At 40.8% G+C, this 26,917-nt stretch overlaps 1 protein-coding gene across 2 annotated transcripts in view; it reads right to left on the reverse strand.

Annotated features, from left to right (window-relative positions):
* Positions 1-26,917, reverse strand: part of DOCK8 (dedicator of cytokinesis 8) — a 98,044-nt gene that overhangs the window by 14,599 nt on the left and 56,528 nt on the right. Inside the window, exons 21-38 of one of the 2 annotated variants that reach the window (XM_049795313.1) lie at positions 26,619-26,783; positions 24,711-24,886; positions 22,856-22,951; positions 21,457-21,552; positions 20,503-20,652; positions 17,919-18,032; positions 16,738-16,893; positions 13,815-13,954; positions 13,053-13,222; positions 11,272-11,417; positions 10,383-10,565; positions 9,615-9,750; positions 8,938-9,025; positions 6,213-6,309; positions 4,802-4,936; positions 2,239-2,391; positions 998-1,156; positions 101-201 (exon numbers count right to left, since the gene is read on the reverse strand). In XM_049795313.1, the coding sequence (XP_049651270.1) occupies positions 101-201; positions 998-1,156; positions 2,239-2,391; positions 4,802-4,936; positions 6,213-6,309; positions 8,938-9,025; positions 9,615-9,750; positions 10,383-10,565; positions 11,272-11,417; positions 13,053-13,222; positions 13,815-13,954; positions 16,738-16,893; positions 17,919-18,032; positions 20,503-20,652; positions 21,457-21,552; positions 22,856-22,951; positions 24,711-24,886; positions 26,619-26,783 (2,461 nt within the window). The remainder of the gene's footprint in view (positions 1-100; positions 202-997; positions 1,157-2,238; positions 2,392-4,801; positions 4,937-6,212; positions 6,310-8,937; positions 9,026-9,614; positions 9,751-10,382; positions 10,566-11,271; positions 11,418-13,052; positions 13,223-13,814; positions 13,955-16,737; positions 16,894-17,918; positions 18,033-20,502; positions 20,653-21,456; positions 21,553-22,855; positions 22,952-24,710; positions 24,887-26,618; positions 26,784-26,917) is intronic. The other variant, XM_049795314.1, reaches the window with a different exon arrangement.

The raw sequence follows: 26,917 nt of genomic DNA on the forward strand, positions 1-26,917 counted from the left end.
AACAGCTATAGGGTTTGTCCACAGCTTGTCCCTAAAATGCACAGTTCTTGTGCTCACCTCACTGTAGAATCTCCTCAGTAGCAATTCTAAATGGATTCACCTGTACATGAGATCCATGAGCATCTCTGGATCTTCCTGAAATTCCCTCATTTTCACTGTATCTGACAGGATGCTGTTCAGATTACACAGCAGCTCCTCTACCTGCAGTAATACAAAGATCAACATGCATTTCTCAGGTGTTTATTTCCCCCCTTCTAGAAAAATAACAGCATCTGCAGCAGATGATGTCTTTTAGTCCCTCCCTCTTACCCAAGGAAATGTCAGGATGCTGAATTGCTACAAGATATGTTTTTCCAACCCTATTCACTGCAGAGAAGACTGCTGACATAGCAAATCTTATACACATATTTTAATTAATTGAAAGGAGCTGGAATCCTTTGATCTGTTTATTTCCAAATGAAAAAAAAAAAATCAAACCTATGTCCTAGTGGAATTCAGCTATAGTTAATATATCATCTGATAACAAAGCAGATGTTTTTATAAGTCTTCAGCACAAGCTGAGTTACTGTAAGAATTTTCGCAAAGCATCTGACAGTTGTCTGAAATGTTTTTTGTTATTGCTGCTGCCACCTTATGAATTGACAAAGGGAGAGAAGTTTGAATGATGCTACTTTTCTGAAAACATAATGAATCAAATTCCATCTTGGGAAACTCTTACAGGGTACAGCTCCTGCTGGGGTCTAGAAGAAAGTTGTACACAAAGATAAGAGATGATTCTCCTGTAATATGATTTCACTGGAACTTCGTAAGAGTTTATTCTATGGAATTATGTCCTCTGCTTCTTCCCTGCTTATTGTTGTGTTAGAAATAAACTCATGCAATAACACCTGCATCCTTATTTTCATTGCTTTGGAAGACCAAGATCTAGGACTTGCTTCAAGCACATTCCTATGTGTAAGCTCCTGATAAAAGCCACAGATGTCATAAAAGATTTGACCTGAAGGGGAAATGGAGTTGCCTGCATATCCGCATCTTCCTCTGCATAGGCTAGGATGGTTCGTAAGGACCGTCGAAGGAATTCTTCATTAAACTCAGGTGATTTTCCAACCAGAGAGGCTAGTGACATGGTCACCTGCATCTTCACTCTTGCAAAATTCTTTCAGAAGAAAAAACAAAACCATGAAAGAATGATGGCTGCATTGCATCATGCATTTCAGTTCATGTATCTCTGTCTACTGTGTAAACCAAACCCTCTTTTTCCTGCCCACACTGAGTGAATTAAACTCAGTGCTCACACAAGTGGCCTCTGGTGTATCAAAGCCAGTCCTGTTTTACCTGGTTAAGCCAAAGTTCCCTAATCCTGATATGTCTGTACTTTGGGGCGAGAATATTCCTTGGAATACATATGGTTGCTTGAGACAAGGGGAAGTCAGAAGCACCTCTTTCCCCCTCTGCACAGGCCAGTGGGTATGTGGATCAGGCCACCCAGAGAGAAGAAGGAGAGGAAGCAGGACTGGGAAAACATTCTGGAAACAAGTCTGGGAAGCAGAAGCCCTCTGAGGGTTTCACCTGGTGATGCACTATGCCTTGCTGATCATGGTGTATCAGAGGCACATTTTCACGCTCCAGAGCCAATGCTTTTTACCTCTTCAAGACTTTTAAAGTAACAACTAGGGAAGAAAATGCTGTGCAAGATCAGACGCCATTCAAAATGCAAATGCATGTCCTTTTGTGCTAGGACATTGTGAACCTACATGCATAACATATGTGTTTTGCTTCATATGTGTGGTAACAATCAGAGCCTAGTCCTGAGACCAAGGGGCCAGCGAAGAATTCCCATTAATACAAGCATACAGTAGTTCTACTGAGGTTGTAATGGCATTAGAATAGAACTAGTCTAAGTTTAAGTAGTTCTGACACAGGAGGGGAAAAAAAAATCCAAAACATGACAAAACGAAGGAGTATTGCTTATGCATTGTATAGTCCTTGCCGTCAGAGGTCTAATGGTGTTCCATTTGAAGATCCATTTACAGATGTTGCAGAAAAAGGTCACATTTTCCTCAACAAAATAACGAACAATAATTAAAACTACTTTCCCTCTACACTTCTAGCAGTTCTGGCTCAAATGTGTGGAACAGCATAACATATGATTATCTGCAGATGCGTTGCATTTGCTATTACAACTTCAGTTTCAGTTTCAATTGATCACAAAACCTAGTGCTGTTCTCAAAATCTTACACTGGTAGAGCTGAAGCTGTATCTCATGAGGAGATAAAGAGTGGCACAGGCTTGAGTCCGTGTAATATCTATGCTGCTGCTGCAGTGATGGAGAACTCTTTGACACAGGTCAGCACACTGTTCGACCTCCTCTTCAAACAGGAAATCTCCAAACTAAGGGAGATAGAGAAGAAAACATTCATTGCTCTTGTTTCTGGCCATTAAAATATCATTAGCTTAGTGCACAAAAATCACACGATTCATACAAAGACCAAAGTTTGCAGAAAGCACATTTTATACGTCTTTTTATTTGGACTTCTGATTCCTGTGACACAATAGGTTCCATTTCCAAGTCTTCCTACAGGAAGAAGGGTTTGAAAATAGTCTTTGTGTTTTGAAAAGAGTGGCAGAAAGAGAAAGAATAAAAAAAATTCTCGGAGTCCCATGGCTCCAGGAGCTTTTGAAAACCTCAATTATTGCAAAATTCTTAGAATCATGGACAGCTGCTAATTTCAGAATATATCATGGTTGATGAAACATGCAAATACTTCCTTAAGCATAAGGAGCAATTAGTAGCTTTTTGCATCAATGCCCAACCCTTCCACAAAACTTCCATTGCCCAGCTTTCATGCCAGACCCTCCTTTACAGTATCTCCACAATGCACCCAGCAGACAATAAACCCAGGGTTTCTGTGCTAAGAAACTCTCACCATAGACAGCACAGATGCACCAGTACTGTATGTACTTACATAGGACTGGCTGATAAAGGCGTGTGGGCAGAACACAGGATGTTATTTCTCATTTGCAGGCCCATTTGCCAGTTCTCAACCTTTCTTCACTCCATTATCTCACTGTTTTATGTCTAATTTATATTACAAGTCTGCTGGCACAGGGTTCTATCATTTTTATTTGTAAAATAACATGTATATTCCTACAGTGTAATAGAAATAATTGGAACGATTGCTTCATAAAATACAGAACTGAGTCAGCTTAACTAGAAGATCTATTTCAATTAAGAACAACAGTTGCTTCACAAAATTCATTATTGTAATTGGAAGTTAGCTTTCAAAGATAAAGTACAATGAAAACGTAATTATGAGTTTCATAACTACTCAGAAATCTACCCGGTAATTAGGCTTTGTCAGCCAATCTGCATTTAACAGCAGACAGGCATTAATTGGACGGGAGTATCCTGTTCGTTATCTGCATTTTAGAATAGTTTAGGGGAAAAAAACCCCAAAACAAACATTTAATAGATTTTTCCTTTGTGGAACTGCTTTTCATTGTAGGAGAATGAATCTTAAACAGATTTTAGAGAGTCCTCATGAAGCACCTAAACAATTATGACCCATTTTATAAAAATGTTAGGTCAAATTCTGTCCTCATATACATTTTTATCCTGGTTTCAGCTGGGATAGTTAACTGTCTTCCTAGTAGCTGGTACAGTGCTATGTTTTGAGTTCAGTATGCGAAGAATGTTGATAACACTGATGTTTTCAGTTGTTGCTCAGTAGTGTTTAGACTGTAGTCAAGGATTTTTCAGCTTCTCATGCCCAGCCAGCAAGAAGGCTGGAGGGGCACAAGAAGTTGGCACGGGACACAGCCAGGGCAGCTGACCCAAACTGGCCAACGGTGCATTCCATACCATGGGATGTCCCATCTAGTATAGGAACTGGGGGCAGTGGGGGTGCGGAATCGCCGCTGGGGGACTAGCTGGGTGTTGGTCAGCGGGTGGTGAGCAATTGCCCTGCGCATCATTTGTACATTCCAATCCTTTTATTACTACTGTTGTCATTTTATTAGTGTTATCATTATCATTATTAGTTTCTTCTTTTCTGTTCTATTAAACCGTTCTTATCTCAACCCATGAGTTTTACTTCTTATTTCCCGATTTTCTCCCCCATCCCACTGGATGGCAGGGGAGTGAGTGAGCAGCTGCATGGTCCTTAGTTGCTGGCTGGGGTTAAACCATGACAATTTTGAATTTTGTTTTTTAATCAGAGGTACAGAAATGAAAGAGAGATTAGGCTGAGTTTTCAGGCAGAATGAAGATGAAATCTGTCAACATCTTAGAATCTACTTAGAATTTTGGAACTTCTCTTAGAAGCAGAAACCTAGAACGATCCCCCTGATCTCTGATGGGTTAGCTTTGATTTCTCTGTTGTGCAACTGCTTGGAAACTAGTCCTGATGATATAATAATTTAAATTTGACTTTATGGAATCTGTGCAATCCCTGGCATTAAGATTCCTATTTAAAATTAGAATGTATTTGAAATATAATGGGTGGACTTTTTACCTTTTTATTAGTAAACTTCCATATTTAAGAGTATACTGCTAAAACCGCAAGATGATTCAGATTCAGTTATTCCATCTTGTGTGGTCAATGAAATAACCTTACAACGAACAGACGGAAGTCCCTTAACATCCCTATAGATAGGCATTTATATTTACATACACAAAACATATTTAACAAATGCCAAAGGGAAAGTGGTAAGTGAATGCACACCGCTCTGCTCTAGAAATGCTGCTCTGATAAAATAACTTGATTGGAAGCATGAAAACAGAAGTCTGTCAAGAGCATACCTTAGCAATGAGTGCTCTGAGTGTAGCAAAGCAATGAGTCAGGTAAGTGGTGCTCTGATCACAGCCAAGAGAATTTACCAGGACCTTCAAAACTCCTCCCAAAAGATTGTCTCTGCACTCTGCTGCAAAGCTTGCCTACACATGGAGGAGATAAACAACAATAACTGCATGAAGTAATTCAGCAATGAACTGGCACATAAGAACCTTTGTCCATGAGACACATCCAGGAGTTTAGACAATGGAGTTTTTTCATTTGTTAACATCTGCTTCACAGGAATTTCAAAACACTTTTGTAGTGATTAAGAAGACAGAGGGGAAAATATCCCAAACATTTCTCAATATCCATGGACCCTCCAATGCATTTTCAAGCTCAACCAGCTTCTGCAGTGACTCTTGAAGCTCTGCTGACCTTCTGTCCAATCTTTCATGTACCTTGGATCAGGAAGTGATCCTGTGGTGGGCAAGCACTGTCCTTCCCCTTGCCTCCTCATGCTCTCATTTCCTGGGCATATAGGCTAAACAGGCATACTGGTATGCTCTGATCAAACCCACAACCCAAACAGGGGGGGGAGACTAGGTGCTATGAGTGATGTCATGCAAAATTGATGTCCAAAGACAAGAGTCTGGTACCAAAATGCTTTTCCACTAACAGGTTTTCAAGAACGAAGGTTTCTCCTCACTATCTATGAATATGAATGTTGCTCTAACAGTAGTATTCCCATAGCCATGAATTTGGAGTATCTCTCCTAAACCAGGAGACCATGTCTAAGCAGAGTCAACTATCATGGTTCCACTGCTGTCAAAGGACCTGTGAAATTTTACTGCATCTGATTCCTAGAAATTAAGTAAGTTCTGCACATTACATTGCTCTAGGTGGCATATCTCTTTCAGAAGGCCTCCATGCAGGTGGAAGATACTTTCCCACACTGAGCACTCTGTGGGAATCAAGGTTAAATCATTTTGTCTCACAGGATCATACATGCAAGTATGAGCAAAGGCCACCCAGCAGTCCAGTTCCAAATTACTAATATCTTTAGATACATTCCTAGCATAAATGAAGTTTTTTCTTCCCTCATCCTCTCAACTCCAGGATCACAGTAAGACAGTGGAAACAGCTTTCAACAACATCTACTGAAGACAACAAGGTGGTAGATTTCCCTTTCATTCACAGTAGTGCAATGCCCTACAGTAGAAGGGGCTTGTGGCAACAGTGTAAAGCAGGCAGAAATTTCATCTTTGGATTCATTCTTCTTAATCTTTTTTTTTCCCCTTCAAGATTATACAAGTTTACAGAACATCTTTAATTAAAACATTTTGCACTGCCTAAGAAACAAAAGGAGAAATGAATCTTGCTTCCACTCGCTTCTGAGGGAGCAGGGATTGATACCAAGCCAACTCTGCCATTTCCCACCTGGATGATGTTCTCCTGCATATCAAGAATGATCAGGTTAGCTTCAGTTGCCAGGTTTCCACTGATCAGAGCTTCTTGATCTAGCTCAGCTTTTGTCCTGCAAAAAGGAGTTCTAATTAAAGCACGCAGAGAGTATCCCAACAGATGGCCTGCTGCTTAAACAAAGCCAAGATAAAAATGATACCATTCTGGAAAAACCCATAAGAGCAAATAAAGAAAATAATGTTCAGAGGTGTTTCTTAAGAACTACAGAGTCAAATGAGGAGGGCTGATATTGTAGGACAGAAGTCCCAAAGGGGACACCTGAAAACTAGGCCTCTGTATAGTTCAAACAGATGCTTCTGCTTCCTTAATAGCAATCTGCGTAATGGCTACTCTGCCCTCAATATCATGTTCAGTTGTTCAATAAGCTATGCAATAATTTCTGAATGCATTACCTGTAGCAGGACACCAAAACCCAAAATGGAATAAAAGGCATCTGATCTAACACTTCCAGAAAAGAAGTAAAAATAGCAGGCTTGGGCAAAGAGGAAACTGCTTCAGTGCCATAGCAGCAGTGTTTCATGTAGGCAATTTAAAACTTGATTCTTGAGACTGTTGACAACATAGGACAGCAGGTCCAACTGCTGCAGGGTCAATACAGCAGCATCCCAGGCCATTTAAGAGAGGACTGAAACATTTATAAAAGACAGAACATGGTGGTAAGGCAATGCATGATGCCCTCTTAGTTGAGACACAAGGGCGAGGTCTGCAACACCGCTCCTCTGCAGCTGAATGCTCTAAGCATAGGTGCAGCTCCTAACAAAACTCTATTTTCAGAGATCCCTTCATGCCAGAAACACAAAGAGAAGGCTTTGTTCTTTTTCCCAAACTGCTCAGAAAAGGGCTGCTGCATGGCCAGAAGCTGCTCTCTAGAGCTTGAGATTAGAGCTGCTTTGACTTGGGCCAAAGTTCCTAAGGTGCATTTCTGTGGCTGGAGCAACACTCTTACAACCACACTTCCGAGTGACTTCAAAATTTGTGGCTTTTCTGCTACATTCACTTACTTTTTCTGCCCATTGGACTCTTAGACAAAAAAGACAATCAGAAAAGTAAAGAACCATCCTTTTGGGCACAATGAGATAATTCTGGGGAGGGCTAGGAAAGGAAGTCAGGGCAGTTGTATGGTTATTAATTACAATGACTAAAAGCAACGAAGACTAGAAGGCCCTGCCAAAAGGCTGGTGCTATAATCAAGCCAAGGGTCACTAAATATGAGTAAGAACTGACCAAATTAAGCAAACAGCATAGCTGTTTGAACCATTTCCAGCAACCACTCAGCCTTGCACATTAACCATGCTGACTGGATCTCCTCTGACGTGTAACCACGTGTAGCTTATAGCTGCAACTACAATACCAAAGCATGCTGGACTCAAGAAGAAGCAGGCTGAGTGAGGCTGAGTGGCAACCTGTGCAAACCTGCTGTGCCACGTACTACCTGCAAACACCTTACTTACCAGACATATACACTAAAGGGATCCGAAAAGGATGAGAGCAAAGATCTTGCATACCACAGCAATGAAAGCTGGGTAAAACAGAAAGGCCTGGACAGCATGCAGAGTTTTACTTATGTAACCATAATTTTTATTTTAAGTGGTTTAACTGAACTGCTGCAAAGAGGTATTGTAGAGCTGCTACTTGAGGACTCTTTTATTCTGATTTCAATGAAACTGGCTGGGAGAAAGCAACCTGCTTTCAGGGAAAAATAAAAATATCCACACAGGATCTGCACCTCTTCCAAACTAGCACAAAAGGTGGAAAGATTCTTTTTTTAAAGTTTGGATAAATTCCAGATTAAAAGTCTTGTGTTCAAAAAGATATGTGATAATCATAGATGAGTGCTGGTAGGCTACATCAATGTAGTTGCTGCATACCACAAGTGTTCTCAGTTCAAATTCACACATGTTGAAGGATATAGTGGTAGCTCACAGCAGCTGGACTGGTGAGAGTCCACTGTCTCTACTTGACACACAATGGCCTGTTTAGATAGTTAAATTCAAGCAAGTATCTATGAACAAAGGACACATCTCCTTTAGGGAAAAACAAGCTCCACGCTTAAAGAAACTAAGCACATATCATATGAAAATGCTGTTAGTAACACAAATCATTCCTGAAAATACAGTTTTCCATAAACCTAGACATTGACTTGTCTACTACCATACAGTGCTGCTAAGGTGAAATGTACCAAGACATCATAACTTAAAACCTGCAACAAGAAAAATATTCACTACAGAGTCATGTTTCCCTACTCCTGCAAATAACACTTCTCAATTTTAACACAGCACATCAAACCCAGCTCAACTGATTTCATATGGCAAAACTTATACCACAGTACTGTATACAGTGAAGAGCCATAGCAACACCAAAATAAATGTCGTAGCAAGCGTCTGTGGAGTATTTGATACAACCTTTATCAATAACTAGTGTTTACTTCATTACTAATAAGAAGAAAAAAATGTGTAAATAACTATTTAAACTTCTCATTCAAGTGATCTCTTTGTTGTGTCATACCAACAGTTGGATACTTTTGCTACGTAAACATTTTCTATTTTTCTCTTTGACAGAAGAGAGAAAGGATTGAAACTGCTGACTTTGTATTAAAACATCCCAGGGGAAAGAACAAAATGTAAAAACCCCAAAGATCTTGGTTTTAATAAAAGCAATATATATTTATTACATGACTTACTTATCTTGTCTCTCATTTGCCTGCCGCCAGTGAGTCTGCTCCTTTCTCCAGCGCAGGTTTTCATTTAGTCCCGCTGATCTGTCATTCCCTAAAAGTGCAACATATATCAGTGAGATTAAAGCAAAAGGGGACACCTGAAGTTTGATAGCTCACCGAAAGAAGGACATACATGTCTGTAGCAGCCTGTCAGAACTAAAACCATTTAACTTTATAGCCTCAGGGCTCTAGTAAAAGGACAGGACCCCATAATTTTTTTCATCTAGGCTTTTTAGAACATTAGCTTGCTTAATGTCTTCAAAGATGAAAACACAAATTATTCCATTTATTAAATGAAACAACCTTTTTTGCTATGAATAATTTGTTCTTACTGATAGTTTTGACACCATTTCTTGGCTCTTGATTAGACACTAACACAATTTTTCAGAATGTCTTAAAACTTAGCTGGCCTCACAGTCTTCACCTGAGAAGAGCTGAGTCCCAGCCACACCTTGGATAGTTGAAAACTAGTAATATTTTTATCCACAGCAAAACCAAGAAAGGTCTGCAAGGGAAAGGACTGTGGGTGAAAAATATAAGGATGAAAATGGGGAGAGTGCATAAAAACCAACAAACTCATTTATGTCCACAACCTCTTGAGATCTTCTCAAAAGATATGGGGGGAGAGGGGTGTGAAGTACCAGCTGGTATTCTGCAGCGCTTCATCATTTCTCCTCTGGCTCCTTCACCTCTCAGTAAAGCCTCTTCTAATCGGGCCTTAACGTCTCGTGACTTCTGGAGTACTTGGGTGCTAACTTTATCTAAGCTTTGTTTGCCCTGAAAGAAAGTCAAAGCAATCAGCATCAATGGACATGAGTCCAAATTACATCTTCAGAACCAGACACAATAGTAGAGATCTGCAGGGGGGGCAGAAAGCAATGAATATGGTTCACTAATATATAAAGGCTAATTAAATGTTGCAGATGAGGAAAGCGGTAGTATATGTACTGCTGATAAACACAGATATATAGCTCAGTGCTACAGAGAGAGAAATTAAAGTTCAGAGAGAAGGTTCTTTGATCCATTTCAGACAGACCCTGTCAGAGAGGGGAGTCCTGATGTTCAGTCCCAGTGCTTAACTAAAGGGTCATCCTTAGTGTCCTCTCCAGTACTTACAGGAGCTGTCAATATATTGCCTGCCAAAAATAGCCCTCAAATCCCCAGAAAAAGGAAAATAACAAAACAACTTAAGCCAACTTCATAGGACTTCCTCAAAGGTTTTGGCTGCATTTTGCTTGAAGGCTAGTGTCAGTTATTTTATCTGAATTAATTTGTCCATTTGTAGCATAGATTAGACAAGAGCTAATTTAATAACTTTCAGTAACAAATTTCCCCTGGACAGCCGGAAGGTAAGGAAAAAAAAATATAAACCAAAACAGGACAACAAAATCAGGCCATGTTTCACTTACCTTGTACTCAAAGCATGAGACACAAATGAAGAGGAGGTCTAAAATCCTGTTCAACTGCATGGATGGAAGGTCTGCAATCCATTTCTGTATTAGATTCTGATCAGCATTTTTCATGATCCAGAGGAAACAGATCAAAAGGTTGCGAGTAGTATCAGGACCTAAGGTGGCACTCTGTCTGTAGGGCTAGGAGCAGATAAAGTAAATGCCAGTTGAAAGAATAAAAAGAAGAGGGAGGTCATTCAGGTGAAGTAATGTTATTTAAATTTCAGTGAAATCAAATTTCAGGACAGGACTTCAGTAAGTTTAACCTCTTCCAGGTTATACTGATTGTATTTTTTGAATGTATGTGTGTGTAAATAGTGACAGGACCAGTTGTATGCATGTGAAAGACAGGAAGAGGCACAAGAGCATTTTTTGCTAGATGCTTGTATTTTAATTTCCTTAGAGTAATGCAGAAGAAGATTCTATAACTCTTCAGTCCCCTCTTGCCATGCAGTTGTGTCAGCCAAATTGTATAGTAGATAAAAACAATCATGAAGGAAGAGAAAGGGAGAAAAAAAGAAGGCTCTTGGATTCAGGTGAGACTGGGAGGCAGTGAGGGAATCATAGTGGCATTTGCTGATCTGGAAATGAGACTAAGTTGGGTGTGGCAATGGAAATAGGCATGTGGGAGAAAAAGTGGAACTACCTATGGTAAAGGAGTAATTAAATGACTAGAAGAGAAGAGGAGGAGATGACAGGAGGAATATGAGGCATTCTTTGGGGCTGGAGGAAACAAGAATGCAGTTTTTCATTACTGCAGTTATTAGTGGCAAGAAAGGATAAAAGGAGAAAACAAAGTAGAGGAAAACAGATACCAGAAAGGACACTGGCAGACCACTGGACATACCAGGGACAGCAGAGATAATCCAGAGCTCCTGAGGTTGAACTGATTCCCTGCAATCGCAAGGGCCACGTTTTGATTGATTGCACCTGCAGACTCTTGTTCTTCTTCTGGGTTTCCTGTGCGTCCCTTTCCGCTGCGGGCATCTGAAACTAGATTTGAAATATCCTATTAGAACTTCAGGAGCAATCCAGTTGTTGTCGCTCACTTGTCACAGTCTTCCATAGGGCTGTAATGTAACAAAACAACTAGCACCTCCACCCCGAGCCTGTTGGTCTGGCTGATGTACCAAGCAGTGAAAGAGGTGCAGCATTAGCAAGACAGATTGCAGCCAATTGCAAAGGCTGCCAAATTGTTCAAATTAACACAGAGAAAGGAGATGTGTCCAATAAGCTCCAGGTGTTCAGAAAAGCTAAATTAAAAGCAAAGGCAGTAGCAAACATGAGGTTGTCTCTGAAGTCCAAAGCTAAGCAGTGCTTCGTAAGACTTGGAACCACCCAGTTACAGTCCATTTCAGGTGAGACGATCAATGCAAAAGCCATACACAGATTTGGTGATATTCAACAAGTATGTAAGTCTGCTAACACCTGACAGAGCCAGTATTGCCTGCTGACTAAAGAACAAGTTTAATTTCAGGCTGCTTCTATTTCCTGCTAGTTCTTGACATCACTTTCAGCAAATAAAGTTGTTTATACCTAAGTTTTGTAAAAAACTCCTCTGATTCTGAGTGTCCATTTTGTGTTTTGCAGGTCATGTTTTTCAGAGAAGCTGAGTGACCAGCCCGTCCCAGTGTGCTCAGAACGAGGTCAACAGCCTCTTGGGACAGATACTCAGAAAGAAAGACACTCTAAAACGAAGCCATACTGGGACACCTGGGCTTCCTCATAATGTCTCTTCTTCATCTGTGGCATAAGGATAACACTTAGATTACAACAATGGGGTGAGATCTGATTAGCCAATGTATAATAAATGCTGTCATCCTATTAGACTGAAAGTGCTTAATAATACCTTTATAGTATTAAGTTTTTTGTCCAGACTTCTAAATGCAAAATATTTTCAGAACCAGTGACAAAAGTATATTATTTGAAGATTATACCTTTTTTTCTTTATAGCCTTTATTTTATTTATGGAAGTGAAATGTAGTTTGCCAAGTAGCAAAGATCTACTATCCTACAAAAAGATGTGAAATAGCTGCTTTTAGCAGTATTATATGAACACACATGTAGCAAAATGCAAGAAAACAGCCTATGTAATGTTGTTTTAAAAGGCTTGATAATGTAGAGCAAAGTTTATACTTAAAACAGATGACAAAAATATTTCTCCTATGTGATGACTACATCTGCCTGAGATTAATTTTGGTAGCCTGTTAACAGCACTACAGAGCAATAGAAAAAGATAGAAAGAATACAATCCAATTTCTTTAATTGTGATGCAACATGATGTTAGTATCATTCTTGTTTTCTTCTCTACTGGCTGTTAAACCTATCTATATGTCAATATTTCTCGCAGATCTTGCAGGCTTTATTTGCAGGATCATAATATTTACACTAAAGAGATAGGCAGGAGTACTTACAGATACATCTCTGGTCTATCATTTGCTCATGAAGTGAGGACACTGATGTTTTTCCTATCTTTAACAGTCCAGTTTACTTCTAAGTAAAAGAAATATTCAACCTTACTAGACTGTGTAGAATTTCTGCACTTAGCACAATCTCTTTTATGTTTGATAGATTGTTTAGACAAGTCACTCTGAGAAGCTGAAAAATACAAAGGGAGAAAGATCTTACTTGTAAAATCATGGAGTTGCGGCAGTGAATCCAAAATGATACCAACCAAAGGGAGGTAGAGAGCTGCAATTTTAATCTTCACCTCTTTTTTGGAGCAACGTGGGTCTAGGTCATGGGAACTCAGCAGGCTAAGGATAGCACTGACAGCCTTTTTTTGCACCTTGCTAATCCTGTTAACACAAAACCCATCCATGAGCTCCACAAATTATTTATAAATCAAAGATTTAAGAAACAGAGTGGAAAGAAACAAGTAAACAAACAAGTACAAGAAACAAGTTAATACACCAATATTAATTAGATAATCTCTTCCATTCTGAGCAGAGATTCATGTTGCCTGCAAGAGATAGCTATCTTACAACTCCAAGCCACTTCACCAGAATCAAAGAGCACCCACATTTTTCAAACTTCCCATAAAAATTCAGTATGCTGAAGAGAGGTGCTTAAAGAAAAGCATCAGACTCTCGCCAAAGTTTAGCTAAATGCTTAAGTTCAGACAAAGGAAGACGTGTTTTAGAGAAGAGCAACCGAAATGTTGTGTTCTTAATTCATGTATCTAGCCCACACTACTGCAACTAATAGTATATTTTTATTCATTGGGACCAACATACTGCAGATAAAACAATGACTGGGTTATTGCTATGTTAGAGTGACTCACTGAAAAGAGTGGGGGAAACAAGACTGACCTGGAATAGAACTATGACCTTGCCAAGAGTAATAATGTGACTCGATCCCATTCTAAAATCTACAAATTGGGATACCCACCCCTCGCTGTCTGCATCCAGCGCTGCTGCCAATTCAGTGAAAAGTAAGCCGGTCAGAAAGTGCTGCTGACGGTATTCAGCTGAGAGGTCAAACATACCAGCAATTTTCTGGTCCTGGAAACTAGAGCAGGAGCTAGAGTTCTGCAGAAGTATATTAGAAGTATTAAAGAATGATCACTGAAATAAAAGCTTCTTAAAGAGGCTGTAGTACAGTCCATGTAGCAATTGGAAAATCTCTACCAGAGGAAAAGCACAGACTTTGAAAGAAGGTCAGACATTTTAGAGAAAAACACCTATGTGTGAAATAAAAAGCATCTAGTTTCAAATGAGTTGTTTGCTAGGATGCAATCTCATCCTTTCCATTCTGTGTGAGCAACTCGTTTGACATTTTTTGAGATGTATAATTCTACCCTGTATTCGTTAGTTTGGACAGGACACCAAGTCAGAATTTTCTCCATGTTTATAACTTCGCATCGCTCTTACTATTGCAGAGTAGCCACTGGGCATCATACACCAACAAGCTGCCCCTACATTAAGAGGGACCTTGGTGTCAGAAGCTCTGCACTGTGCCTTCTTCAGCATCCATGATGTCTAGCATGGATGTAAGGTCAGGAAAGGTGTGTGAACAGTGTTTCCTTTCACCCTGGAAATCCTTGGCTGAGCTTGCTGGCAGCTGGCATAATTTAGAGCAGCCTTCAAACTGCTGTAACTTATGGCTATGACAGATATACAGCCAGCTCAGGAATGGAAAGTTGCTGCTATATATGTGTTGTGAACTTCTTAGATTCTCCAATCACAGGTCTGTTGCACAGGTCATCTGGAATGTTTTCGTCCCCTGATCGGGTGAGCATAAGTCTTAGACTCTACTCCCTAGTGCAGCTACTGGGGTTTATGAGTCCAAATTTTGCTTTTAATTTATATTCTTCAATATTCTCTCCCAATATTTCTATCAGTCACCTGGGAATAGTCCCAGAAAACAAACACATGAAGCAGCAGTATACCACACTGTGGCAGCTGTCTTCCAGCATATTGGGTCAAATGAAACTCATGTCTCTGAGCAGCCCCATATTTTGGATCCACGTACTTAAGCCCACTCCCATTTTGGCCTCAAGCAGACAGGCACTGGTTCTACTATGTTTGTGTGGAATAATGTTAAAGTGCAGAGCACCCAGTTAAGTGAATTTGGCTTCTCTCCAAGAATTCCAAAAGATTTATTCACAAGGCCACATTTCTTACTGAAAATCTAACTCTAGCTGGGCAGCCCTCCTGCAGACAGATCAAAATTACTGCAAGCGTGGTCAGCTAATGTATTAAATCATCCAAGGGCCACAAAAGCCTTATTGATTTGCACAGGTTGCACTTCATAGGTTACTCCTAAAGAAGAAAAAGGGTTGATGATGTTGCTTGAAGGAAAGAATGATTAAACTGGTGTCTGCCCAGCTCTGACTTGCTAGAACTAGTTGCAAGAGCTATGCTGCCTTCTTTTTTTCCCCATAATCAGAAGAGTCCCATTTCTAGTTCTTTGACATTCAGAATTAGCATTAAGCAAAACTACTGGGAAATCCTGACTCTAAGACCTTCATGTTTTGATTTTAGGACCAGGAAAAACTTCAAGGAAATATTATTTGCTATCATTGACCTGTCAGAACCCTTAAGGTATGAGATGCAGCACATCTTAGCATCCAACCAATTCCTTGGCAATGACACTTGAAAAAGTTACCATGAATTTGAACTGTTCTGTTACTCAGAGTGTTTTTATACCTCCCACCATTCTTGGCTTCAATTCCATCCCCCTGCATTCAAGGGCTGTGGCAATTATGGGGCACTGCACTGAAATGCTTCATCCCAGTTCTGACCTCTGCAACATCACTGAGTTGGAAAACAGGCAGGCCAGCACCCTTTGTCAGGGGGTCTACCCCATGGTACATGCAAGATACCATCTAAGTAGAATGTAGAGGACAAGAGCACAAGACTGGCAAAATAGTGTGTGGCATGCCAGCCAAAAATTTCTTTACTGAATGCATTTGTGAACTCCATACCCAGGATGATGCATGGGAGGTCCTGACATTCAGGAAGTCTAGAGCTGTGTCAGTGTCAGTATCAGTATCTGGGAAAAATGTGCATGTACTGGGAATGACATCCGGGGAGAAATGAGAAGTGATAAGGATGGGCATTCACAAAAATTGTGTGGAGAGGTCTACTCAGGATACCTGAGTGTTTCCACACAGAAAAATCATAAAGTTCAAATAAAAGGGAAAACACTGTCCAGAAAATACAGATAAATCATTGGCATAGTCATAGCATCATCTGCACCCCTGGGGTGGGGAGGAACCCAGAACAAAGAATGCTATTTGAAAAGGAAAGCATGACAATCCTGCTCTGAAAAACACTAAGGCTCAACAGAAATCCATCATTCCAGAATATTGAAAATTGCAGTGATTTAGTCACTAGTTTACAAAGTGGTAGCATCTACATCCACTTGGAGACCAAGAAGGTCAGCTAGAATGCAAACACACAGAAAGTTTGCTGTGCACTGCTGCATGCCATAATTCTCCAAAACAGATACTGAAATACATATTTGTGGTTGTGTATGGATGGGATATAGGTGTGCCTGTAAGTTACCTTCAGAGCCATGTTCCTTTTAGACCTTGTATGTCTACCTTAACAGTAATTTTCTGTTTTCATTTTTCTAGAGGGGCACATATCTGTGTCATGTTAAGTTTAAACTTATGTAGATGCAATTTTGCAGTAGCACTCCCTTAGTCTTTATTCTTCTGCCCCTTCTCTTTCAAGAGGGAAGTTATTCTCCCTGATCCAACCGTGGCTAATTCTAACCTAAGTGTCTGAATACAGAGCAATGTAAGTCTTTCTCTACATGTGTGCTTCATGTGATGCTCATGCAATATCATCTAATGGATGCCTACCTGGGAGGATAAAGAGGGGGAGGGGGATGCTGGAGCAGACACGGAGGTCATGAAGAAGAGGTTCAGATTGAGGTAATGCTCATGGCTGCAAAGAATTCTCAGGAACTCCAGTCTCATGGAAATCAGGGTGGAGAGTGAACTCAGCTTGTTTGAGAGCTAGAAAAGCAAACCAAAGAAGTGTCATGTGATGGGCATGCACTATTTAAATTACCATGCAGTGAAATATCCTGCTTCCTGAAACAGGAATAGACAAATAGCCCAGCATGCATTAAAATGTTCACTGGTTCCCTGTACCTAACTAGTTTCCATCCATTAGCTGCTCTTTGTTTCACAGTGATGGTGTCTCTCTGCCCCCTCTCTGGCTGAGCTACCAACTTCCCAAGAGACAATAAATTGGTTTTTTTTTCCTCCCCAAAGAAAAACACAGTATTCTTTCCCTTTTGCATAACACAAAGATTAAAACCAAACAAAACTCTGCTGAGTCTGTGGCAAACTCAGAAAAAGTCCTCCTAGGCAACACAGAGCATCAGTGGTCTTGTAATTTCTCTTCATATCAACAATGACATCAGTGAAGTATTGTACATATTATAAGAAACCAGGGTGGTAGCCATCTTGTGCTCTCTTACGTACCATCAGCTGACAGAGGGCCTTCCTTTGGCAGAAAAACTACAGCAGGTATATCAGGTCACAAAACAGAAGGAAAACTTTCCCCTTCAAATGCAACAAATAATTCCATAACAACATCCTGCATCATCATTTATTTTTAATTTTGGGAGGCTTGTAAAGCAAGAAGACAGACATGGTTCATTTTGACTGAATCCCCCAAATCTAAATACATCCTCACAGCACTGGAAGAGTCAGAGACCAAAAGCTGCTCTGTATGGTCTGCAGACCCTGCTGCTAAGGGATGTTAAAAAGTAAGGGAAGAAAAGTGGCTCCATGGATGCTCTGCAGTAGTGCAAGGTATGACATTTCTAAAAGAGTCTTAACCTGCACTCAATTTTTTTCTGCAGACCACAGATCAGAAAGGTTTAAAGTCTCTGCATAGGCAAGAGGAAACAGGAAATTTACCTGGCCCTTTAACACAGTTCAAAGGATCTTAACAGATAAATGAATCAAACAGAACAGAACAGTGGACTGGCCATAAGGCAAATGCAATACCAATCATGCATGATGCCTACCTGATTGCAGTAATGTTTGATGAGATTAAACACAAATCCTCGGTCCATTAAAGAAAGAAGATCATACAAGAAAAACGCCAGGCTGATATTAATCTTTTCTGCTTGTTCATTTTCCTTTTGAAAAAAGGGATGAAAAGAAGAACTGCAGTTACAATGTATGAAACTTATATATGGTGGAAGACTTTTCAGAATCATTAAAAAATAGTGTAGGGAACAGCTCCCAAAACCATGGCATGGAACATACTGAACAAGATCGTTTCAGTTCTCCAATTTATGTAAACTTGTTAAAATTATACAGAATCACTGCTGTAAATTATTTCAACTGTTGTGGTTTTCACAGAAGAATATCACAGAATGAATGAGCAAGTTCATCTACGCAAATCTTTGGGCTGACAGCAATGAAATGGAATTTGAGACCTGTTCTGAGTTTCCTATGGGGTACAATCCTGCATATGCCATTTTTAAAAAAATGGAACCTTTAACATTAGAGAATGCTGGTTTAGGTACTTAAACCATAAAATATTGTTTTAAAATATTAATAAAAATCTGCACTGGCTCTGCTGACGGAATGCCAAGTATTTTGTTTAGAAATTTTAAGTGTAAAACTGATAGTAAAAAAATACTGGTAAGATAAATCTGTGTGTTTTACCATTCAGCAGCTAAGCTCTTGCATGCTTACAATTGGCCTGATTAACAGAGATACACAGCCCTCAAGTAAAAATCACAAAGAACTCCACATGCCTTCTAAACTAAGGCTACAGTTACTTCAAACATGCCAATTTAAATCATAAAATCTCAGTAGCATATGTAGTTCACCAAGAGGAATTTGTGGAGGTGCCTGAGGGATCTGCACACATGTAATTCTCAGAGTCCTCAGGTGGATTCACTCAAGACTGACAGAGGAGATGACAGAAAAATGTTGCCCCTACTCCTGTCTCTGACTAGTGAGAACAGGTGTGCAGCACCTCAGGGTGGTTACAATTTTTAATTTTTCAACCTTTTTGACGCCATTCAGGAATATATATACATATATTTTCTGCAATGTAGAATTTACACAGCAAAAAATTTTCTGCTGTGAAGAATAAATTAGTTTTCCACTACCTTAGTAGGCTAAAATATGCCGCACATCACTGTAGAAATTCAGGGCAATCTGACATGCTCAACCATGTATTGAAACATAGATTATTACTGCTTGGATTTAAAAATCAGACACACATTACCTACTGCTGCTCTGTACAACTAACCAATGGCCCTAATTCTGCAAACACTGCAATGGGTTTTTCACACATAATCAGGTTCTACACACTCACTCTACCAAAACTGAATTGAATTAACAGCCCATAAAAACTTGTGTATTTCTCATGAGGAAGCCATAAAATACTAATGTCTTGGCAAAACCTACAGTTTTGTTAAAACATTTTTAATGTAACAAAATTTTATTACACATGTATTTTAAAAAAAAAGAAATCACTGACACCTTAAGTAAACATTTCCATGGAAACAATTTCTCTGCACATGGCTATCATGGAAGTACACCAAAGATGAAGCAAAGGGTAAAGCTTCAGGAAAAACTTTTTGATGGACAGTGACAATCACTTCTGCCATTCTCTGCCCTCAGTTGTCTGGTCTCAGCCCTTTCCCAGTTTCTGCTCCTCAACAGCACAGTGGAGGACACATGAAGTGGATCAGGAAACTGAGCTGGCTGAAAAGCAATGTGGCAGGCCAGCTCTCCAGCCTGGTCTGCCCTGTGGCAGAGCACACTGCTGGGCTAGCACAATGCATTTGGCAGCTTTGGGGCATGAAAACATGCTGGTTGCAACAACTGAACAAACAACAGTCACCCAGTATGTAGATACACAGATGTGGCCTTAACTTTGTCTACTGGCTAGTGCAGAGTGACATCAGTGATGTAAACTGACTATCAATGTTAAAATATAGATTACATTTTGTGCTCCTTTCAACTTTATAATCCATTATATCAGTGCAACTTGTTAAAACATATCAGGATAAAGAATTTCATGAGACTTAGGGCTTATTTCCTGTCTTTCATTTTCAAGTGGCCAGTGCCTCTTTGAAGAGATCTGGGGTTAGATCACTCATGGCTAGATTTTGCAACAGTCAGGAGGAATATTGCCTTCATATTGCATAGACCACTGCTGTCAAAGAAGGCAAATGTGGAATAAAACACTGTGCAGTAGAAACAAGGGTAACAGGAAAGGGGGATAAAAGGAATAAGGCCTGCTTTGGCTGCAGTTTGATGCCCTGGCTAACCTGGCATAGAGCATCACTGCCACTGAAAAGGGGTGTCCAGTCTTTCCTGTTGATGGGAAAAGGGGTTCCTTCCCTGTACCCTGCAGCCACAGTGAGAAGCAGGCTGGGGAGCTGAGCTGAATAAAAACAGAGAGGGGAGCACAAGGCTGGCCCTTGCAACACCCCTCACTCTTGCTTAAGGTCCATGTGAGAATACTGCCACAGTTTTGGTCTAATTCTAGTGACACTGCTGAAGGTGAAATGGGATTAAACACTTCTCAGTGTAACACAGGCGGAGTAGCAAGGATCCATGGTGCTTATTTCATGCATTTACCTTCTGTGGTTTGACTAAAAGTGCAGCAATCTCTGAAGTAACCACACTAACTATGGTGGTAATATCATCTTTGAAGCGATCGGAGAACCGGCTTCTTCGTGGGTTATCTTGCTTCTCTATGTTGTGAACATACTGAGCCATACTCTTTATCTGCAAAGCAAAAAAAAAAAAAAAAAAAAAAAAAAAAAGCAGCCAAAACTGGAGGTAAAACTAATGCTTTGTTAGTCATGGGAATAAGATTTCCTACTTGTTTTTCCTTGAATGTAATCACTCTCATCTTCTCAGAGCTGCTGTGATAAATCCTACATGTACTGGCAAGAACAACAGAGAGCCTGAGACTTGAACACTGACAGACATTGATTCCTGTGTATGTCCACGCAGTTGGCTACTCTCAGCACCTGCAATCAGAACCACCCTCCCCAGTCCCTTGCCTCTGCAGCTCTGAAATGCTATTTGCAACTTTTCCCCATCATGATGACACACGGGAGTGACACTTCTGGAATTAATTCTTCTTATTTCTTGATCTGATGTTGGGTTGCTTATATGCTGCCAGTGGAAATCAGTATGTTTTTGCCACTGACATCCATCACCTCAGGGCTCTGTGAAACTGAATTTGGGGAGCCTTGTCACTGCTCCCATGTTGTCAACAAAGTGGAAAAGACAGGAACAGGTATTCACAGGAAAGGGTGGGCTCAGTTTGATGTCTATCCTTCAGCCTTCTGCAAGCTGTGGACCACTGTGCATGTCCTTCATGCAGGACTTTCCCACCACAGGCTGTCAGTGGGAAACAGGTACGAATATGGAGAATTCTTTAGTTGTACTTCCATTATTTGGGACCTTTCCTTTTCACACTGGGGCTGAATAACTGAAGATATCACCACAGATCTAAATCTGTGCCTGGAGTACCTGCTACATTTCACCATTAACTTATGAAATGGCACTATCAAATCTTACCAAGAGCTCAAAGAAGAACCAGGCATACTTGAAGACAGATTCTCTCACCATACCCGTGCTGACGACCATCTGCAGTGCCAGCTCCTCGTGGAAATGCTAAATAATAAACACAGAGTGTTGGGAAATAACTCTTCAACCAACTCATCTCCCAGGTTGAACATCCCCCCTCTTCCCTGTGGGAAACTCCCACATACTGGAGAGTCAGCAGCTGGATAGGAATGCATGGACACCCCTGTAGGATCAAAAGGCAGATTTGACCAAAATGATGTATGAGGAATGTTGATGGCAAACAGACTTTGGAATCCATTTTTCTGTGGATCCAGAACCCCAGATAACTAAACTAGGGAAATGCCTTTGGCTCTGTGCATGACAGGGAGCAGTCATGTTCCCCACTCCCCACTAATTGTTTCCATTTAGCACATCCATGTTTTTGAGAGAAGGTAGAAGTAAGATTGTCTCTGTGGTGGGAGGGAAGGACACAGCAATAACCACAGCAAAGCTTGTACACAGGTTTGTAATTGGAGACAATACTCTTTGCAGTGAGATCTGACCATAAGACACCCAATCCCAATAACCTGAACTTTAAGGACACTCAAATCTGGACTAAAAATTTATTGCAATGTCTATTTTCTATTCCTGACTCAAACAACAAAGCTAATGAGACTCCTAAGCATATTTACATTGAATAGGACATATAAATCCATCCAATATTCAGACTGGGTATAAATCTCTATGCTTTTCGGCAGAAATCAGACCAATAAACACGAGTAAGAAAGGACAGTTTCTTAACTGTAACTCAGGTTCTGAACTGCTCATTGCAGGGCTTTTCCCCTGCTTCTTCATCCAAAGCCACTGCTGCTGATCAATGCTAAACACAAGACCCAGCTCTGGAAAAATTATCCAAGTGATATGGTGTCTTCTATGTTGTTAAAAAGCTACTTAGGAATACATACTCAAGATAGGAAGGAATTTCTTGGTTCCAAAAGCTACAAAAGGGGGAAAAGAAAAATATTCCTTACAGAAGAAAGAAATGGCAAACATTTCTGAATGCAGTTTACTGTAACATGTAAAGGCAGGTATCCAAGGGTAAACAGAAGTGGAAAAAGAGAGAGGCCCTAACACCTTGAGAAAGAGAACAAAGGGAGGATCCAGACACGCTGCTACTTGTCTAAATCTGTCTTGGAAAAAGAATCTAAAGACTCTAGAGCACAGCCAGAAAAGTTTGGGTAATAGTCACCCACTGATCTAATATTCTGTCACTAACTCCTTGTTCAATAAAACTGGTTGTTACTTTATTCTCTCTCTTCCCTCTCCTCATTTAGTAGCACTAACTACCAGCATTGCCTCACAAGGCTCCAGGCTCGGTTACTGTGCTCCCTCACACTTAGTGGTAGGCTACCTTTTTATTGGATGGTCTTGGGCTTGCACAAATGCTTGGCATGTCATTTGTTCCTTCAACGTAGAAAGACATCCGACTGGAGCTGTGATCCATAGGCTGGGGGGCATAGCCGGAAGAAATACATACTAGTAAGTTAACACATAACTTAAGCTAATTAACAGAGAAGAAATCAGCACCGGTGGGTTTTTTGGAAGGTATGCACAGATGCTCACCTAAATAGCTCTTCACTTTCCTTCTCCCCATGCCCCTCCCTTCCCAGTGGAGGCCAAGGACCGCCTGAATGCAGCAGCCGCAGAAGCGTGCAAATGCCAACACTGCCATCAGGTGCCCAATTTCAGCACTGCAGCTGTCTTTTGGAAGCGATGCAATTCACCCTTTCAACGGTAACTGTTTATCCAGTGGCTCTACATCCGAAATTAACGAGCATATGGCAGTCTTTCTTCCACTAGAAATAATGCCAATTTAAAAGGCAGTGAAATGGCAGCAGTCAAGTGTCAACTGCTACATTTATCAATGTGATGAAGCTGTAATATCAAACATTTTACTTCTGTATTAATTTGGGTGGAAAAAAATGCCTTGAGCTCTAGGTTTTTTTAGGACACAGTACGTTACAGTAAAATTCATAAAGCTATTAAGTTCAAATCTACATTATAAAAATTGCTATGGATGAATACATATGCCCATATAAACAAATCGAATAGATTGGCAACGCCTGCGCATCTTACTAGTTCGGTTTAATTTGCTGAAGACAAGCACCTGTTCACTTTAACTGGAAAAGCATGTGGTCAGTCAATGGAGAAAAGACTCAAAATGTTTCTGAAAATAACCTGCTTGAGAAGCAGTATTTTACATATGTAACGCTCAAGGAAAAGAGAGGGGAGGATATAGTTCAGAGCTCAGCAGACATGCTGCTGTGGAGCTCTGCTAGGGCTGCAGCTAGGAGCAGGCTCCGTGACCAGGCGAAAAATCCTGCTTTTGTCAGAAGCACAGCTTCCCCGCTCCTGCTGAAAGGGGAACTCTAGATTTTGGGTTCCCAGAGAGCCAAGCACAGTCATTCTCATAAAGCTCTGAGATGGGCCTGGGATGCTGTTAGACCAGCAAGCACTAGATGCCAATCAGGGAAGAAAAATCCTGCTCCTCTGCTGTCTGTTCTGCAAGCTGTTGGTGGCATATGTAGTTGTGGATGGGAAAGACAGAGGAAGTTTGTGTTTCACTCTGTGGTTGAATTAAGTATTTGGAAAGACCCAGTTACAAAATATGCACATGGCATCTGTACTATAGCCAGTACAAAATCATGGGGCTGCTGTCATATAAATTGCCTACTTTTTTTTTTAACAGGAAACTATCTAGCACCGAACAGGCTCTGTGATTTAAAAAAAAAAAAGAAAAAAAAGGAAAAAGAGTTAAAAGGAGTAAGAATAAATCAGTGCATCTTAGGAAAACTATTTCCATTCTGAGGAATCTTTCACCCCTTTCAGAAAGTGAATCTGTTCCCAGTGTAATCAATAGTGGTCTTTTCTCACACTGACTCTGTGTAACCTGGACCAGCCCACGTCACCAGACATGAACAGTACTTAAATGTCAAGAACAGGAGAGTGAGGCATGTCAAAAAAGCAAATCCCTCTATGGAGTGTCTAAGCCTCACACAAGAGACAGATTTCTTACCTCTTGCCCTCTTCACTGATAAGAGACATCAGAATTAATGTATGCCTATACCAAATCAGATAAACAACAAATGCTTCTGGTGATATATACAGCGCATTTACAAGAAGTAAATCCAAACCTTTTAGAAAAAACCTAGATTACTAGGTTTTGGCCCATACAATTCTCCAGGTATTTGACTTTGTTTTCTTACCTTGGATGACATGATGTTTTTGACCTCCTCATCAGTAGCAGTTGGTGTAACAGCGATGTCAGGATTGCTGCAGCTTATCACTCGGCTCTGCAGGAGTTTACTCCCAACAGACACTGCGGAAGTGCGTCCAAATGTGTAATAACGAGACTCTGTCAAAATGGTACTGCTGCCTGCACCTGCCCATAGGGAGATGTCTGAACTAAGACTGAAGTACACATGTATGAGACAAACCTGAGATTCAAGCCAGCTTTTCGCAGTGCTGTTACAGCATCAGCATTTTGAATACCATAAAGCTCCTAAAAATCTCACCATCTCACCATAATTAAGCTCACCAGCTTAATTAACAAATTACATAGGCATTGAATGACAAGGTGCAGATGTTTTCCGAGTCAACAGCTACAGGTGATTGCACAAGCAGTAACAACAGATTTAACATGGCTACCTGAGCAGCAGCAGTATTACAATAGCTCGCTCTTTGTTCCCTCAGCTCTTTTTAATTTGCTGTAGATTAAGACAAGATTCACAGGCCTAAACACAAAATATCGCCTTCAACACGTAACATTTACCACCAGGTTCAAAGTACCCAAGGAAGCAGAGAGTGGCCAGCAGGAACTTCACTAAATGATTACCTAATGTTTTCAGCTTCCCCATGGACCTTATTTTTTCAGGATAAAGAATTTCCAAGCATAGGCGAGCTCCGAGATTTTAGCACATACCAACATCAGTTTAAATGTCCCTCAAGGGGGATTGAAATGAATATTTGAAAGAGAAAAGGGCGTACATATCTTTAGTTCCCACATCACAGCTGTTTGGTGGTCAGCCAGTTAATATATAGCAATTGATCAAATGAATTCTATAGGCTTTAGGACAATGGACTGCAGCAGAGTAACAGAATGGTTGAGGTTGGCAGGGACCTCTGGAGGTCATCTGGTCCATCCTCCTGCTCAAGCAGGGCCACCTAGAGCCAGCTGCCCAGGACCATGTCCAGACAGATTCCTAATATCTCCAGGGTGAGAGGCTCTACCACCTCTTTGGGCAACCTGTGCCAGTGCTCAGTCACCCTCACAGAAAAAAGTGTTTCTTGATGTTCTGAGGGAACCTCCTGTGTTTCATGTTGTGCCTGCTGCCTCTGGGCACCACTGGAAACAGTCTGGCTCTGTGTTCTTTGTACCCTCCCTTCAGGTCTTTGTATATGCTGAAGATCCTCCTTGAGCCTTCTCTTCTCCAGGCTGAACAGTCCCAGCTCTCTCAGCCTTTCCTCACTGGAGAGATGCTCCAGTCCCGTCATCACCTTCGTTGCCCTTGGCTGGTCTCTCTCCAGTACGTTTACATCTCTCTTGTACTGGCGAGCCCAGAACTGGACACAGCACTCGAGGTGCAGCCTCACCAGTGCTGAGTAGAGGAGACTCAACCTGCTGGTCAATTTACAAGGTTTTATCCTCTGATGACATGCCTTATGAGATGCAGAAATTTGCAGAGCTTGGCCCTATGTCACTTGGCAGCAAGTGAGTTTGCATGGGAAGTAGTTTACTGATGTACAGGCCAGTAAGAAATTGGCATCTTAAGGCCATTTTAATTTCTGCAGGAAAATCGTCTAAAGAAAGCCTCAGTTTAGGAGATGTCTCTCACTTTCATCTTCATCAACCATGCATCATAAATGAATGGGAGATAAGAGATTATGTAGGGCAAGTCCATGTTTCTCTGTGCAGCTCCGAGATCCCTGACCTTCCTCTGTGAAAAACAAAATATCTGAACAGTGCTGTGCTTAAATGGTACGCAGTCTGGGTCTGAGAAGTTGTGTTTGCTATTTTATAGGCCAGTGCCCTGAGTCCTCCTCGCAAAAGCACCATGCTGCATGGCATGTACCAAGAAAAAAGAATACTTTTGCAACCCTTGCACCAATATTACCTGCTTTGACTACTTCTCTTTGAGGATCTGGCAGACGAAATACATAGTAGACATAAGACGCCAGGAGGCAGTTCCTCCCATGTTGGTCTTTGCTCAGGTCTTTGCTGTTGTGAAGACTGTTCACTATTGCAACCACAGATTCAAAGGCAAACTGTGAGAAGTTGGCTGTGAAACAAAGGCAAGAAATAGTCTCAGCACTGAAGGGTTTAGGTAAGGGCATTCTTTGTACCACCACCAACTAATCCTACATGCTTTAATTCAGTCCTTAACAAATTCAGAGCTCTAGACAGCAATTGTTA

The sequence above is a fragment of the Accipiter gentilis genome, chromosome Z, assembly GCF_929443795.1.
Source record: "Accipiter gentilis chromosome Z, bAccGen1.1, whole genome shotgun sequence".
Taxonomy (NCBI): Eukaryota; Metazoa; Chordata; class Aves; order Accipitriformes; family Accipitridae; genus Astur; species Astur gentilis.